This window comes from Zeugodacus cucurbitae, chromosome 5, assembly GCF_028554725.1.
Source record: "Zeugodacus cucurbitae isolate PBARC_wt_2022May chromosome 5, idZeuCucr1.2, whole genome shotgun sequence".
In the NCBI taxonomy this organism is placed as follows: Eukaryota; Metazoa; Arthropoda; class Insecta; order Diptera; family Tephritidae; genus Zeugodacus; species Zeugodacus cucurbitae.
The window spans coordinates 41,667,832-41,683,406 of NC_071670.1; the positions used below are offsets into that span (position 1 = coordinate 41,667,832).

Consider the following 15,575-nt stretch of genomic DNA (forward strand, 5'->3'; position numbering starts at 1 on the left):
TGTTAGAAGTACAAAATCTATACAAGGACCCACAGACACCGCGTTCTTAATCCAAGGATAATTCGATGAAAACACGAATATCGATAACTGGTTAAATAGGCATAATTCAAGATTTCTTTTATATATTAAATAAATATATGTGTATATTTCCTATAAAATCAATTCAATTCAATCCTATATTATAAACTCAACGAATGCATTACTATATACTCAAGAGTTATATGAGCCTACTTCCTTTCGCTTTTAATCCAAACACCGAATCAAATTAAAGAAATCTAGGCTAACCCGTCAGATAGGTGAACATTACCTCTTCATATATACCATACATACAATTCAACATAAGGACTAAACACCAGGTGGTATTCATGAAATCCATTGGAGGCCCCAACCCTGCTCACAGACGACCAACATATTTAATCAAATGGTACAGCAGCGCGAGAATGTAATCCTGAACGAAAACGTTCTGGGACCGCTAGACGCCCAACGCACAGCATCGAAGGTAATTAACCGAAAGACCGAAGCAAGTTAAACCCAAAGAAAACAAGTTTACCGGGTCGGACCATTCATGAAAGGACATACTTATGTACGAATAGGTCGAACAAATAGATACTATATACTCGATCAAGCGAAGACCAAAGTCATTTTGGACTCCGTCATCGTAAACTTCATGGGACATCTGCGGAATGGGTCATATCATATTATCACAAGATATTTAGGCACACCCTTTAAAAAGAGTTTACCAACTGACTCAATTTCACCATGTCCAAGTTCAGAAGAACACCTCTTACAAACGTACAAACATACAAACAACCTTCGTTCCCGTTATAATTTCATTTCTTCTAACGCAAATTAATCAGTTGTGTAAATACTCAAACGCCGGTAACGTAATGCCTTACTAAAATAAACAAATTTGTAGAATTTCACATTTAAGGCCATGCAACGGAGAACGCATTTTCATATAAACAACAACAACAAGCTGCTCAAATACTGTCATCAATGCAGCTCATAGCTTCGCAGGCGAGTATGAGTTGATTGCGGAAAACTTTTACTTGCGCCCCGCTCCATTGGTATGCGTTAGGGGAGGAGGAAATCTCCCGTCGATTTCGCTCACTGGACACTGTGGGAATGTGCACAGATCCATATTTGCACAATTTTCGTGGCAATTCGATTATTTGTTTGAGTTCACTTTCTTCTTGGCTGGATGTCAATGCATTAACCTTATTCAATTCGCAATTTCGCAAACTGAAATATTCATGTATTTGTGTGTGCATACATTTGTGTAGTTGAAGCAATGCGTGTGAAAGTTCATTCGACGCGAATCACTTGAAATGTTTGACGGTCAATTGCATGCAACACAATATGAATCCTTAACACAACACACACACAGACACCCAAGCACCAACTCAAGTAAGCATCTCTGGTGCATGTGTTTGCATAATGGCTCATCCTTATCAGTTACACGCATTGCCCGCTGAAATAATCTGCAATTTGTTTGCTTTTGTTTTAAAACGCGATAAATCTCGGGTGTAGTGAGTGTGTGTGTGATGACTCAACTGCCTTGACAGCTTGCCACTGGCCAAGCATGTGGTAAGGGGGTGTGGCTGGAGTGATGATATCGGCATTGTGGCTAATATATAATTGGGTCTTTCTTGGCGGCGAGCGCCTGCAAGTGATGGTCTATGCCTGCAGCGGAAACAATGGTCCTTGCCACACCCACCCGCAAATATTTCGGAATTGTGAGGCAAATGGCTGAAGAAGGGGGTAATTACAAGCATATGTTTAGTGGTTGGCATAGCTGATTAATTTTAAATAGTATCCTTTTGATGCTAAGCAAAAGTGACCATATCTATGTATGTACTTGGCTCAATCGAAAGATAGGGGTATGAATTGGAAATAATTTGGAATTGGAATAGAAAATTTCACTGATATTATAAACATATTGAATATACATATGTATGCGTAAATAGCTAGGTTCGGGTGAATCACCAGTAGTAGACTCCGTGTTGTATCTTTGTTATTAATTGAAGAAACTAAAAGCAAGAAACTCCAAACATGCAAGAATAGCGCTCTTTTAACTCTTACTTGGGAAGTTTCTTCAAGTACACCCACATAATGCGCCCCATTAAAGAACAGTCTTATGAAGAACTTCTACTTTTTCAGACTCTACCATACTTCAGCTGAACAATCATAGTCCCCATATGACCGTAACCGCCATTTTGCCTTTAAAATCAACTCTGTTAACAGCCCTTTGCATACGATCCGCTCTCGTCAAAACTAGCTGTTTCCCGGTCCTTCCGTTCCTTTCCCAAGGATTGTTGAACTGATCAGTTTAAACCTGAGAGATTCTGTCAAGTTGCTAGATATATAGTATACTGGCTATATGACTGAAAGAGGAAGGGGCAGTTGATTCACAAAGTCATCTCTAAATACAGCTATCACCGTGAGGATCAGAAGCAATGTTTAGTCTTACTCCAAAATTTGGTTTAGATTACAGCAGCAGGTCCCAGTAAGAACAAACTTCCCCCTAAACTTTCAGCTATGGCCTATAGAAATTTTTTCGAAATACTCAAACTTGTACCTTAATTTCTATCTAAAAGTGGAAAACTTTGTAGTGCTAGGCCTTAATTTGCCATTAATGAAAATCCTTTCTACTATCGTTGTTTCTATCGAGAATTGTTTTAAATTTTTAGTGTTTAGGGTAAGAATGAAACCCTTCACCCACTCAATAAAAATCACTTATAGAGGCGACAACTTCGTATTACCTCTGGAGATTCAAAATAACCTTCTAAATACGTCAACGACATACAGGACTATACCGACCAGACTTCGCACGCGACAGACTTTCGAACGCAGAAGAGCCATTAACACCTTCACCGACTCCCTCTCCTTGAATGGTGTACTTGAAGATAAAACACCACCTATCGCTGACACAGAGCTCGAGTTGTCTCCGCGCAGCTTCGTTATGGATACTGCAGCAGGTTAAATTCCTACCTAACCAAACTGAACAGCGACATAATTAATATATGTCCTTCATGCAAATAGTTCCCGCATGGCACTAATCACCTCTTTGCATGCCCCCTAAACCATACTTATTTAACACGCCTTTCTCTTTGGTCCCACCTTGTCGAAACAGTTTCCTGATCCTAAGGTTAGATAACTTCGATGACAATTAATTAAGGTTTGCCGGTTCAGGCAGGTTTGGGTAACCGTTACAACAACAACTTATGAAATTTTAGTACAATACTGACTCCACTAACCATCTCAGACATCTACACTATTGGATTCAAACTAATTAAAACGGCTTCGTACTGAATTAATCATTACTTTACTTCAAGAGGATACAAAAGTAACGGATTTTGAGTATATAGAACACGAACGATACCGAATATACATATATGTAAATGGTCTAAGCCTATCACCAGAACAGAAATTGACAAAAACAATTAATGTAACAATTGCTGCAGCAAAACCAGTAAAAGAAACCGTTACATATACATACGTACATATGTATGTAAAATATATATTAAAAAATAAGAACAAAATCTCTTTCTTTTATAAAATAAGTAAACTATTTCAAAATCTAAAACTATTGTCAACTGCTAAAACTAAAAGTATGTTACCATTGTGATCAACATGCCCATTCATCACAAAACAACAAATTGAGTTTTAAGTTGAAAAATTTCGCAGGAAATCTCAAATTCCATTTCATATGGCTTCACATAAATAAACTCATTAACGCCATTTTTATTATTAAATCCTTCAAAACTACAAATTTGAGAAACTCGTTAAAAGCGAATACATGCTGATTATGAGAGTACATGAAGAAAGGTTCATAGACCCCTTGGTGTTAATTTTATTGAATGCTGTCGCACAGCTTTCAACACCAAGGGGTGTCACATTAATTGCGCAATTGTGGCGACTATGAGAACTACACATTTGAATCTCATACATGTGATCTTGCAATCAATGCACAACAATTACAAATATATGTATCGTATTACCCAATAAAAATTATACAAGAAAATAAATAAATACGTAAAACTCAATCTACTGTTCTCTTTAGTTATAAAGCAATGTGATGCATACATAACAAATGCGTGTGATTACATACACATTCCAAAAAAAATGTGAGCTTTTTCAAAAAATAACAATACAAGTTTTTTAGAAGACACTATTTTAAAGGAAGCATGCCTTCGCTATGACTGTGATCCTTTCAGCAAGTTCATGAAAGCATCAATCAAAATTGTAATTAAGTTCGGTGTACAGCTGAGCAGGAAAAGCAGCCTGGTTACGATAAATAAGTGACTCTTGGAATTATAAAAAGCTGTGCACACATAAGTATTTCGTTTAAAGTATGTTTATTTATTTTGCAATTCAGTTCAGAAACTACCAACATTTTTCTCGTAAACATCGAATCGTATGTATATATGTACATGCGTATGTACATACATATATGTGCATATAATGAAATTGAATTCTATTTATTGTAGCAGCAAATGTTCTTGTGAAACAGGTCGCAAGTGAATAGCATTTTAATTAAAGAAATATTTTTTGGTATACCAGACAATGGCGCTCAAATTTCTTACATACATACATATGTGCAGATAGTTGAAAAATAAGAATCGTATTTTTTTTTATACTATTCATTCAAACCGGCCTTATACAGTCCTTTCCCTGTTTTTATAATGTAACCAGTACAATGTCATGAGTTTACAATTTAAATAATTTTTTATATATATATATAAGTTTATGTATATTCAGAACTGTTGGTTCATATTTAGTTGGTGCCGCCACCGGGTGCCCCCTCATCGTCATCGTCATCATCGTCGGAGCCCTCAATCAGTGAGCTGAGAAATTCCTGTTGATTTTCGTTGATTAGTTGTAGTATGGCTGGATTAGCTTCGCCAACACGTTGTATGGCGTCGTTGATGAGGTCGGGATGCTGCTGTATGGCGCGACGCAAATTACGGAACAACGGATCACTGCGAAACATTTCAAATGGTGACATACCAACATCAGCATCACTCTCTCCACCATAGAGCAATGCATTTTCTGGTTGCATCAACACCGATTCGGGTATACCCTCAATTAAATATTCGATAGCGCGTTCTGGATTATTGAAACTAGCGGCCAATGCACGACGTACTTCTACCTCTGGATAACCCATGCAAACGATATTCGCCACCATTTCATCATTTACGCCACTCGTTGGCCGTGTAGGTTGTGGTTGCTGTACTGTTGCAGTTGCTGTACGCTGTGGTGTTGTGACCTGAGCCTCAGCAGCAGCAGCTGTCACTGTTGGAGTAGGCGCTGGTGTTTGTGGTGATGGTGGTTTCACCTCAGCTGGTGGTGGTGGTGGTGTTTCTTTAACTGCTTCAGTTGCTTTAGCTGTTGGAGTGCCAGCTGCAGCTCTGGCTACGGCAGCCTCACCAGCCGCGGAAGTTGCTGCACCAGAAGTTGTCGAAGTCTCAACACCAACTTCTTCGGGCTGCTTCAATACCATCACGACAAGGAATTTCTTAGCATCTATATTGTAAGCACTTAATGGCTGCTCATTAAATAGTATTTTACCGGCATAGATGAGTTTTTGCAGCTCAGGCTTAACACCAACGTCTGGATATAGCGACAACTCCTTTTTCAATTCATACACAGTCTTTGACAAATCGATATCGACCATCAGCGATTTCTGACTCAATGTTTTAATTTGCAGCTTCATTTTTTGACTTTATTCAATAAGTTAATAACAAAAAAATAATAGGAAATGAAATTCTAGCACACGAGAATATCCTATACTTTTGTTTTTACACATCAAAAAATCTGACATTTGCCGACTCATGCCTAGAGATGTAAATTTATAAACATCCGCACTCGTAATGCACAAGTATTTGGTTTTTTAAAATCGATATTCGTTGTTAGCGTATATAAAAAAGAATATTCGTTGCAAAATTGGTGGTTGAATGTCAAACAAGTCAAAGGCATGTGTATGCCGTTATCGACGGCACTAGGCGAATGCGAAGAAGTAGAGAATGAAAGAAGTGTGAACAAAATGACTTGCGCAGAGAAATGTCAAAAGTGACCTCAACGTGGTTGTGTATGTTGCACACAGCGCTGCCATATGTGCTTAATTAACATTTGTAACGATTTTTAACATTTTATTGATTTAGTACTTGTAAATAAAATATATATTTTTTTTTATATTATATAAATGATTTCTTTAAATTAATTTAAATAATAATTAATAAATAATGATGGAAGTTGAAATTCTTTATATTTAATAAATATTTCGACGTATTTTAAACCTATTTTAGGCAGTAGCAAATTAATTGCATCACATGTACAGTAGCGAAAAAAATTATATGTAGTTTTCGAGTGGAACTTATAAGGACAACAACTTTTAGCACACAAAACACGGTTTAATGCGCCAACTGATATAAAGGGGGTTCCAAAACGAGCGCTACAACTTTTTTTTAAATAATGAAATTATATTTTCCTGTGGAAGTACATTCGATGTCATTATGTATGAAACGCGATTTCTTTTGCATGGCCACTATGGGCACGTTTGCAGAAGTCCAGACGCTGAACCCAATCTTCGACGGTTTTCAAGCATAACGGCGTTAAATCGTACGACCGAGGCGGCCAGTTGACCGGGCCATTTCGAGAGATAACACGTTCACCAAACTTGGTTTTCAATAAATCAATTGTGACATTCGCTGTATGGCTTGTGGCGCCGTCCTGTTTGAACCACATATTGTCCAAGTCCATATCATCCAAAAATATTCGGTTATCATTGAGCGGTAGCGATTTTCATTCACAGTAACGTGCCAGTCTGGATCATCACGGAAGAAGTATGGCCCAATTTTTGGGATGCAATGGTGACTTATGGAGTTCGTGTGGATTGCTGCCTGTCCAATAACAAATATTTTGTTTATTGGCGAAGACATTCAGCCAGAAATGAACATCATTATAAATTGAATATAGCGCTATTAAATTTGAGGCCACTGACTCCGAATTTCGGTAGTAAATTTCAAGAATTTCGACTCGTTGTTGGAGCGTATATCTATCCATAATGAAATCAGTCTATTTTTGTAGCGTACCTATTGCAAACCCCTTTATATTGGCGTAGGCTTACGCGATTTTAGCCAAATTCGTCTCTTATTCTCTCAATTTCGCACCTCCGAGCTGGAGCGAAATCGATACGCCTAAAAATGGTTGATAATGGAACTGTCCTATAAAATAATAATTATAAGCTTCTCGAGAGTCGCATACAAGGTCCCCGGTCTTCCATTTGTATCAATATCCATCGCCTCTTCAACTCAAACCGAGAAGCAAATGGGTTTGAGCATTCCGACTTCCTACTATCAACCCATACTTGAACACGGCATATGTACATCGCGTAAAGCGACCCAGCTGTACACTAATCACATCATTATATGTCCACCAAAGCTAGCTGACCTTATAACACCGATCTCCCAATGGTCTAAACACGTCGAACCAACACATACTTTGGTTATGCCAATAGATTACACAGATGAATGCCATTATAAATCACACAGAAGTGAGACTTAGTAAGCTTCTGCTACAACTACAACACAACAAAAACAATAACTCATTACGCCTGTTATCAAAACTAATATGCATGCATCGCCCAGGCATCTTGTCGCAACAAAACTATTGCAAAAGTAGTTACAACATTGTTACAGCCACTAATAGTACCCGGCTGCATTTCAGCTGCTTACAATTTTAAATAATCACCCCATTGGGAAATCGCCGAAAGTAAACCCTTTCGCAGAGGAAAATTACAACAGAACTCGGCTCTAATCTGGTGAACCGGTTTGATTACGAATGCAGCCCGTTCGCCGGTTGTGTTTGTTGTTTGAACACTGATTTATTGCTTTGGTCACTACACGAGGCGGATTTCGGACAGCCCCGTTACGGCAACGCAGCGGCGACCCTCATCTATCACAATTTTCCTAATAACTTCCGTTGTTTTTCTAAGCATTCGCCTGTTTTTTGCTGGACTGCACGAGCGTTTCCTTGGTGAATTTGGTAATTGAAGTTTTTAGTTTTCATTAAAATGCTATTTTTTGGGCTAAAATAATATGTTAATTTAGATGAAGAGAAATTACGAAACATTATTTGGATTTTACGGTGGAACACGAGAAAATAAGTTGAAAATTGTGTAAAAGTTGTAAGTTTGTATGTCATTGTTGTGGTGATGGTGGTGGGGGTGTAGTGACTGCATTAATGCTGATTTATTTCGCAACTTTCACAGTTTTCAATTAAACCGGAAATTATGTGCTTGGCGACAAGCGTGAAAATATAAGATTTCCAACACTTTCTTTTCAACCTACGTTAGTATTACATTTTATTGTTGTAGTTGTTGTTTTTTCACAACCGGAAATCTCACAGTTACGCCAATTGAAAAAACACGTGCAAAATTTTAAAATTGCCAAAATCTATGGCACCCAGCGCAGCAAAGTCAAGCTGAGCAGTAAAGAGTGTGTGAGTGAGAGCGCGAGAACGCGAGTTGAGCTGAGTAAATCATATGAAATATGTGGAAAACGTGTTGCAGATACTTATCTCTATCGATTTATCGCCAGCGAGCGCGTTGCTTGCACGACGCACGGTGACTTGAACAAAAGGCAAAGTGATTTTCGAAAATACCGACTGCAAACTCACGAGCGAATGGGGGTGGGGTAGGGTGGTAAAAAGTGATTCGAAATCATTTAGCACAACCGTTAACACCCACATTAGGTACACATGAGTGCATCTCGTAGTCGAGCGGCCAAATGAGTAAATGCATATGCATACATACATGTATAAACGTGTTCATGCGTGTATGTGCGTGCATACATATGAATAACAAAATGCACAACTTGCTCATAATTAAAAGCACACAGAAAAATATACGAGCCTTTTCTACTTCGAAGCAACCCTTCATTCATCGCACTTATGTATGTGCATACCCCCCTCACTCTGCTGAGTATACTCCTTCACACTTGAGGTTTATTGAAAATTATGCCGTAATCGAATTAAATGCAGCGGCCAACGCGATCAACTCATAATCAATGTCAGCGTGTTGCAACTACAAATGCCGCACGAAGCCACCGAAAATATGATGTGAACAAAAAAAAACCATGCGTCTTCCACGCAAATTTGCTGGTTTCCGTTGTGGCGCACAAATACAACAACACACAAATAAATCGCATAACATCATATGTGTGTGTAGTCTACTTCTAGGGGTTGGCCACACCGATTAGTGCTGTGCAAATAGTAACCTGAATGTGCAACAACGCCAATGTCACGTGTCAGTCGCGCCAATGTATCATTATTGTATTCTCTGCTGCGATTTTTTTTTTTCATTGGTGACCCGAGATAAGAAACAAGCGACACGCGGTCACTGACGAACTGCCAATGCCATTGCAAGTGCTGCATGTGAGCGTGTGTGTATGGCGGTGTGCGGATTTTTTGTTGTAACATAGCAATGTGAAGCAACGTGAAATTGTCAACAACATTGATTGCTTTGTTGTTAAGTAGGTGGCAGGCGATTGATTGTGTTGCAGACAATGGGGAAATGACTTTTCGGCGTGCACGCGCTGCCCGGGTTTGCCAAGGCAGCTAATGACATCACTGCTTATTGCCGCTGCCGGACGGTTGTTATTGGTCGGTGTCATATTTAATAGTTTAAAATTTTTATGTTGCGCTTGTGATATAAATCAATTGAAGGCAGTAGAAAGGGATTGAAGAACGGTCGGTTTTACAGCAGCTAAGCATAGATTTTACGGCGATTATGGAAAAAGAGAAATAAACTCAAAACTGCTTAAGTTCCGGTAAAAAGTTCGATAAATCAATGCGACACTACTATGCTAATTCTGAGGCATATGAGACAATCATCAAGCATAATATGATCCCAAACGGTTGCTATTAATACGAATGCAATGTAGAATACAATTGCATGATATGAGGTCCAGCTTGGCAATGAGTTCGGAGTAAGATTATAGAAAGAGCTTATTCTCATTTAACTTTCACTCAAATCAACAAGGCCAGGAATATGGGACTACACTTCTACAGCTGTCACCCGAAAAAGTGATCGACATTGGCAAACCCATACATGGTCATTACACAGATATATAAACAGGTGTCTGACAAGGATAATCAAAACGCGTTGGAATAATCTATCTGCTTGCAAAACCACAAAGATTATATGCAAAGAGGTATATCAGAAAGATACAAGTTTCCTACTAGCACTCGAAAGAAAAGGTTGTAGGACCATGGTTGGCATGCTTACTGGTCACAACATAGTAGTAGGTCTTATAATATGGGGTTGTCAGATCGGGAGGAATACTGTGGAGCATCTCTTATGCGTTTGTGCTGCGCTAGCAATATAACACTTCAGTTATCTAGAGGCCCTACAGTACGAAAGGTTGGAGGAGATATCGTCAAGTGAGGCCTCATAACCTCTTAAAATTCTCGTCAAGCGCTGGTTTCCTAAACGATAACTGCTACTCAGGGTATACGTGACGGCACTCCATCTGGTATTGCCAAGGATTATAACTGGCCTATGTGGGGTCTGTTGGCCCACCAGAATAACCTAACCTAAATTAATAAGTTGCGATTTCTATACTTTGACAAAAAGAAAGTGAATGTGTTTACTGAAATTTCAAATGGAGTTCTAGGTTCCTAAGTGAGCTTATATATATGTGTAAAAGCTTCTTACTACTAACGAATAATTGAAACTTTAAACCAGTTATTAAACTTTCCTGACCAGGACAGCGTAGGTCCCCAAGATAAGAACAAACTCTGCATTCAACACCATTGAGGAGTTTGTCGGGTGAGGCACATCGGCGACAATATTTACTCCAGCGAATTCCTATTTGCCATTATCTGCTCTTAGATAAATAGAGCCCACAGTTGGTAATAACCGAAATGTAATCATAATTAATTTTCAAAGCAACAGTGCCGACAAGAAGAAACGCAGCAGATATAAAGTTGTGATCTCACTTTTCGACAGCACTTCTTGGAATTATCAAAAAAAAAACCTACTTACAATACAGCTGGAATTAATCAACACTAAACCTATCTGGGTCGTCGCAAGTAGCGAAAGCCGTCGTGATTTTACTAGATTTCCAAATGCTCCACTTTTCATTCCGACCCTGAATGCTCCTTATGATCTCAGAGTAGTATTTACAAAATAAGCTCAATACTCATAATAAAATATATGGAAAAGTTGAGAAGACACCGTAAAGAGGGATTCCTATTTAGAAAGACCTAAAGCCGTTCAAGACGAAATATCTCCCGTCATCAAACAAACATTCAGCACATTCGCGTCTTAGCTCCCACGTCACTGTCGACAGTCTCTGTTGAAGTTGTAAATAATTTCGTCTATCTGGGAACCACACCAATAACAATGTCAGCCTAGAAATCCAACGCAGAATCAGTTTTGCCAACAGGTGCTACTATGGACTGAGTAGGCAATTGAAAAGAAAAGTCCTCCCTCGACGAACAAAAACCGAACTCTACGATTCCCTCATCATTAAAGTCCAACTTTATGGTGCAGAAGCGTGGATGATATCAACATCCAATGAGACGGCACTATGAGTTTTCGAGAAAGAAAGGTTTTGCTAAGATTTATGATCCCTTAAACATTGGCATCGGCGAATACCGCAGTTGATGGACTAATGAGCTGTATATGTTATTCGACGACATTGACATAGTTCAGCGAATACAAAGACAGCGGCTACAGTGTTTGGGTCATGTTGTACGAATGGACGAAAACACTCCAGCTTTGAAAGTGTTCGATGCAATACCCGCTGGTGCCAAAGGTGAGGAACGAATGGCGCGCTCTTGTAAACTTGGCTATAACCACGAAAACAGTTCCTACGCCAGTTAGGAAGAAGAAGGAAGTTTACGTGAAAATATAGACCAAATAAATCCATTAAATAAAAACCAATTATTTAGGCTAAACAATAAACAGTTTAAAGTACTACATTTCGCTCAATATCACCTCTCTACACCTAAAACTCACTCGATATCAAAATGGAAACTTTTTCAGTGTCGGATCTCCTTTAAATTGAAATCATATCGTTGAGTTTCAATTTTATATGCGCTCTTTCAATATAGATTTTAATAAAGCCGAAATATTATGGAATATATACAAAAATCGTTGTATCAGTCCCGAAACCTAACCGAATCTATACATTTTATACTTATACAGGACACGCAGTTCACCAGTCTCACATAAACGAGCATAGCTTCATATATTAGATTAAGATATGGAAGATCGCAGCTTTATATGCATATGTATACTTTTTAAAGGAAGCAATCAAACTAGATTGATTGACCGCAACGGTAGATATAAATGAGTATTCCTAAGGGTAAGCAAATACACACTTAATGCGATCCCACATATAATTACTTTCGCTGAATATATGAACTTTACCACCACGACCTTGAGAGCGGCGATGCACGATAAGCATCAGCGAACTTATTAAATAAATATACCCGCACATTTGGTCACTTAGTTGTCCGCTAAACAGGCTTAACCGTCACTGAGCTTGACAAATCCCAAATTTATGACTTAATCCAAATTCGATATAGTTTACCGCAAAATCTACAACACATTGCGGTGGGGATGAAATACAGGCTTCTAGCTCTCAGACGATTGCACTAGACTCAAAACTAAAGACGAGAAACGCTTCCCACGCTCGGCCGAGAGTACAGCTTTGACACCTCATTAATCCACAAGGCGAACAAAACTATTCTTAGCAGCGAACTACAATGGACCAAGTGTCGACAAAAAGACGAGCAACTGGCATCTCGTATGTTATGCATTATGAATAAATATTATTGATATTATGTGTTGGCAACAAGCATAGAGAGGTCGCATACAGTCATATGCACGGTATTGGTGCTGAAAGAACCCCTCCTCTTAGAATATGGACCATAAACTTATTGAGTTCAAATGGAAATCAGTCAACCCCTAATTGCAGTTATGCAACGGTCGGTAAAAGTCGTATGAAGCTGCGCACTGGAAACTGGAGTATTTTTACAATTTAAATGGCATGAACGGATAAACACATGAAGCGAGCAAAAAAAAGGAGAATATAAAAAATACCAACCATAACGAATGCAGAGACAAAACCCACATTAAACGAATAAAAAGGCAGAATTAGAGAAACAGTAAAAAAAGAGGGAAATTAATATTAAATTTGAATTTAGCCAAAATGATTGCACAGTGAGTGGTGGGCAAGTCCAAGCGTTCAAAGGGGAGGGGAATAAAGGTGGTGCACGCTATAGTAAAGCTGTCAACTGCAGTTGTGCAATGGACCAACGAGAAATATCTACATACATATAAACTTTTATATGCATATATTATATTTATATGGGATTTCTCAGGAAACTCGATGCTACTTTGAACTCCAACTGTTTGAAATCAAACGTATGCATTCAAGCATGACAAATTCATTCAGAAATTTATCCAAATCAACGCACACGCTAACCGCGCAGTCAATTACATGACTATAAATGTGTGACGTATCTTTGTACTATAGAGACTCAAGAATACGTTTGAAGGTCAGCGATTATGTTGAAAGGAGTAAAGGGCTGTAGAACAGCCGATGTTTATAATAAGATGACGAATACAATGCGATGTAAATTGAATTACCTCTTAGAAACAATACAAAAGGCGTTTGTAAGAGTGCCTAGAGATTAACAAAATTACAACACATTCTCGAATCAAGTTTTTGCGTATTCGAAAAGCACTTAGCCTTACCGCCCAATTATAGAATCTACATATATGTATATGTACAGCTACTGTCAAAATCTGTAATCGAACGATCGCGATTTTCAATATGTTTCGAAGGATTTTCAGGCAATTATCTATTTTAAGCTGCACCCCTAAGTCCAGACTTTCAATTGGGCCGTGTGAAAGAAGAAATCACGTAGAAGCGACCAGCTTGCCCAATAGGAAATGAATTGTGTTCCAGCTGTATAGCGTCAGGACACACACATCGATAGTGACTTGCCAGAAGCTCTGAAAGCTTGATTGTAATTTAAAGTATTTTTCAATAAGAACGCTTCAAAATATATATAAACAAGAACGGTTTGAGATATCAATGAAATTCTTTATTCCTGTAATAGTACATTTGATGCCATTATGTATGGAACTAGATTTCTTTGGCATGGTCACCACGGGCACGCTTAGAGAGTTCATTCGGTGAACGCAACGGTTCTACGGTTTTCAAGCCTAAATCGGCCGATACTGACCATAGACTTAACGTAGCCCCACAGGAAATAGTCTACGAACGAAACGAAACACACACATTGTGACAATCGCTGTGTGACTTGTGGTGCCGTCCTGTTGGAACCACGTATTGTTCAAGTCCATATCATCCAAAAATATTTGGTTATCATTGACCGGTAATGACACCGACGGCCCATAAACCGCATTAAAGCGGGATGCATGGAGGACGTGTGGATTACTGCCTGACCAGTAATGTATATTTTGCTTATTGACCTAGCCATTCAGCCAGAAATGAGCCTCATCGCTGAAGATGATTTTTCAATGAATATCTGGTCGTCAACCCGATTCAGTTCTTGCGTCAATTTGATCTTGTAAGAATGTAGGCCAAGATCTTTTCGCAAAATTCGCCACAACTACGAGATGCCCAAATCTTGAGAACGACGTGTGAAAGACTGATTTGTGTCGTCCTCTGCGCTAGCGGCAACAATATTCTCGACACTACGGGGCGGGAAAAATATGGCGTCTTTTCCGTTACCATAATTACAGTTATTTAAAATAAAAAATGAAATTGACAACCCTGCTGTACTTTTGACTAACAGAGTTTCCAACGTTCCCCTTCATGTTGAGTTGGCATTAATCTGCTTGGCCATGCTTCGGCTGTATGGTTTACAGACATATTTTCAAATTTTTTTTGTATTTGTAACGATTTCGGTTAAAAAATTCAAAATCAATTGTGAAAAATTTGTGTAGAAAATGAAACTTACAATTAAAAACTTAGATCAGAAGAATTTCGTAATCAACACCTACGGCTTGAAAACAGTTTCCGATTTAAAACGTAAGCTCTACAACGTAGCCGTTACAAATCTGCTACCCGAACGACAGCAACTACTCTACGCGGGGCGTGTGCTGAAGGACAGCAAATTGCTCTCTTCCTACTCCATAGATGAGCGTAAGTTTTTGTTGGTGATGGCAAGAAAGCCGTGGCGAACGTCGAACCCTGAAGAACCTATACAACAAACCAGCAACAACAATAATAACAACAAAGTCAAATGGATGACAGAGAAAACTGGACAAAAGCATGTGAATATTGGCCAAGGTGATGAATTAAACCCAAAAGGAACCGCAAAATATATGAATGAGCAAAGAAAAGTTCGAATAAAAATCCCGAAAAGGAAGCGAAACGGTACAATTTTGACGGCGCATAGTTCGGTGCATATAAGAGAACCCAAAGGTGTGGTAAAGCCAAAACCTAAGTTACAGAATAAGTTTAAAACCACAACATCTTCAAGCACTTCCTTATCGCACGAAGATTGCCGAGTTAACCATAAAAAAC

The 15,575-nt window shown here is 38.7% G+C and overlaps 2 protein-coding genes across 2 annotated transcripts in view; both read right to left on the reverse strand.

The window, feature by feature from the left end:
• LOC105214666 (paxillin homolog 1) overlaps positions 1-15,575 on the reverse strand; it is a 165,271-nt gene that overhangs the window by 141,334 nt on the left and 8,362 nt on the right. The window lies entirely within an intron of this gene.
• Positions 4,342-5,974, reverse strand: LOC105214665 (UV excision repair protein RAD23 homolog B). Its single transcript, XM_011188216.3, has one exon. It carries the CDS (start codon positions 5,714-5,716, stop codon positions 4,778-4,780), a length of 939 nt encoding a protein of 312 aa, XP_011186518.1. The 5' UTR covers positions 5,717-5,974; the 3' UTR covers positions 4,342-4,777.

Excerpts from the sequence above, each read along its gene's own strand:
- LOC105214665 (XM_011188216.3), bottom strand. The coding sequence starts at position 5,716 with ATGAAGCTGCAAATTAAAACATTGAGTCAGAAATCGCTGATGGTCGAT.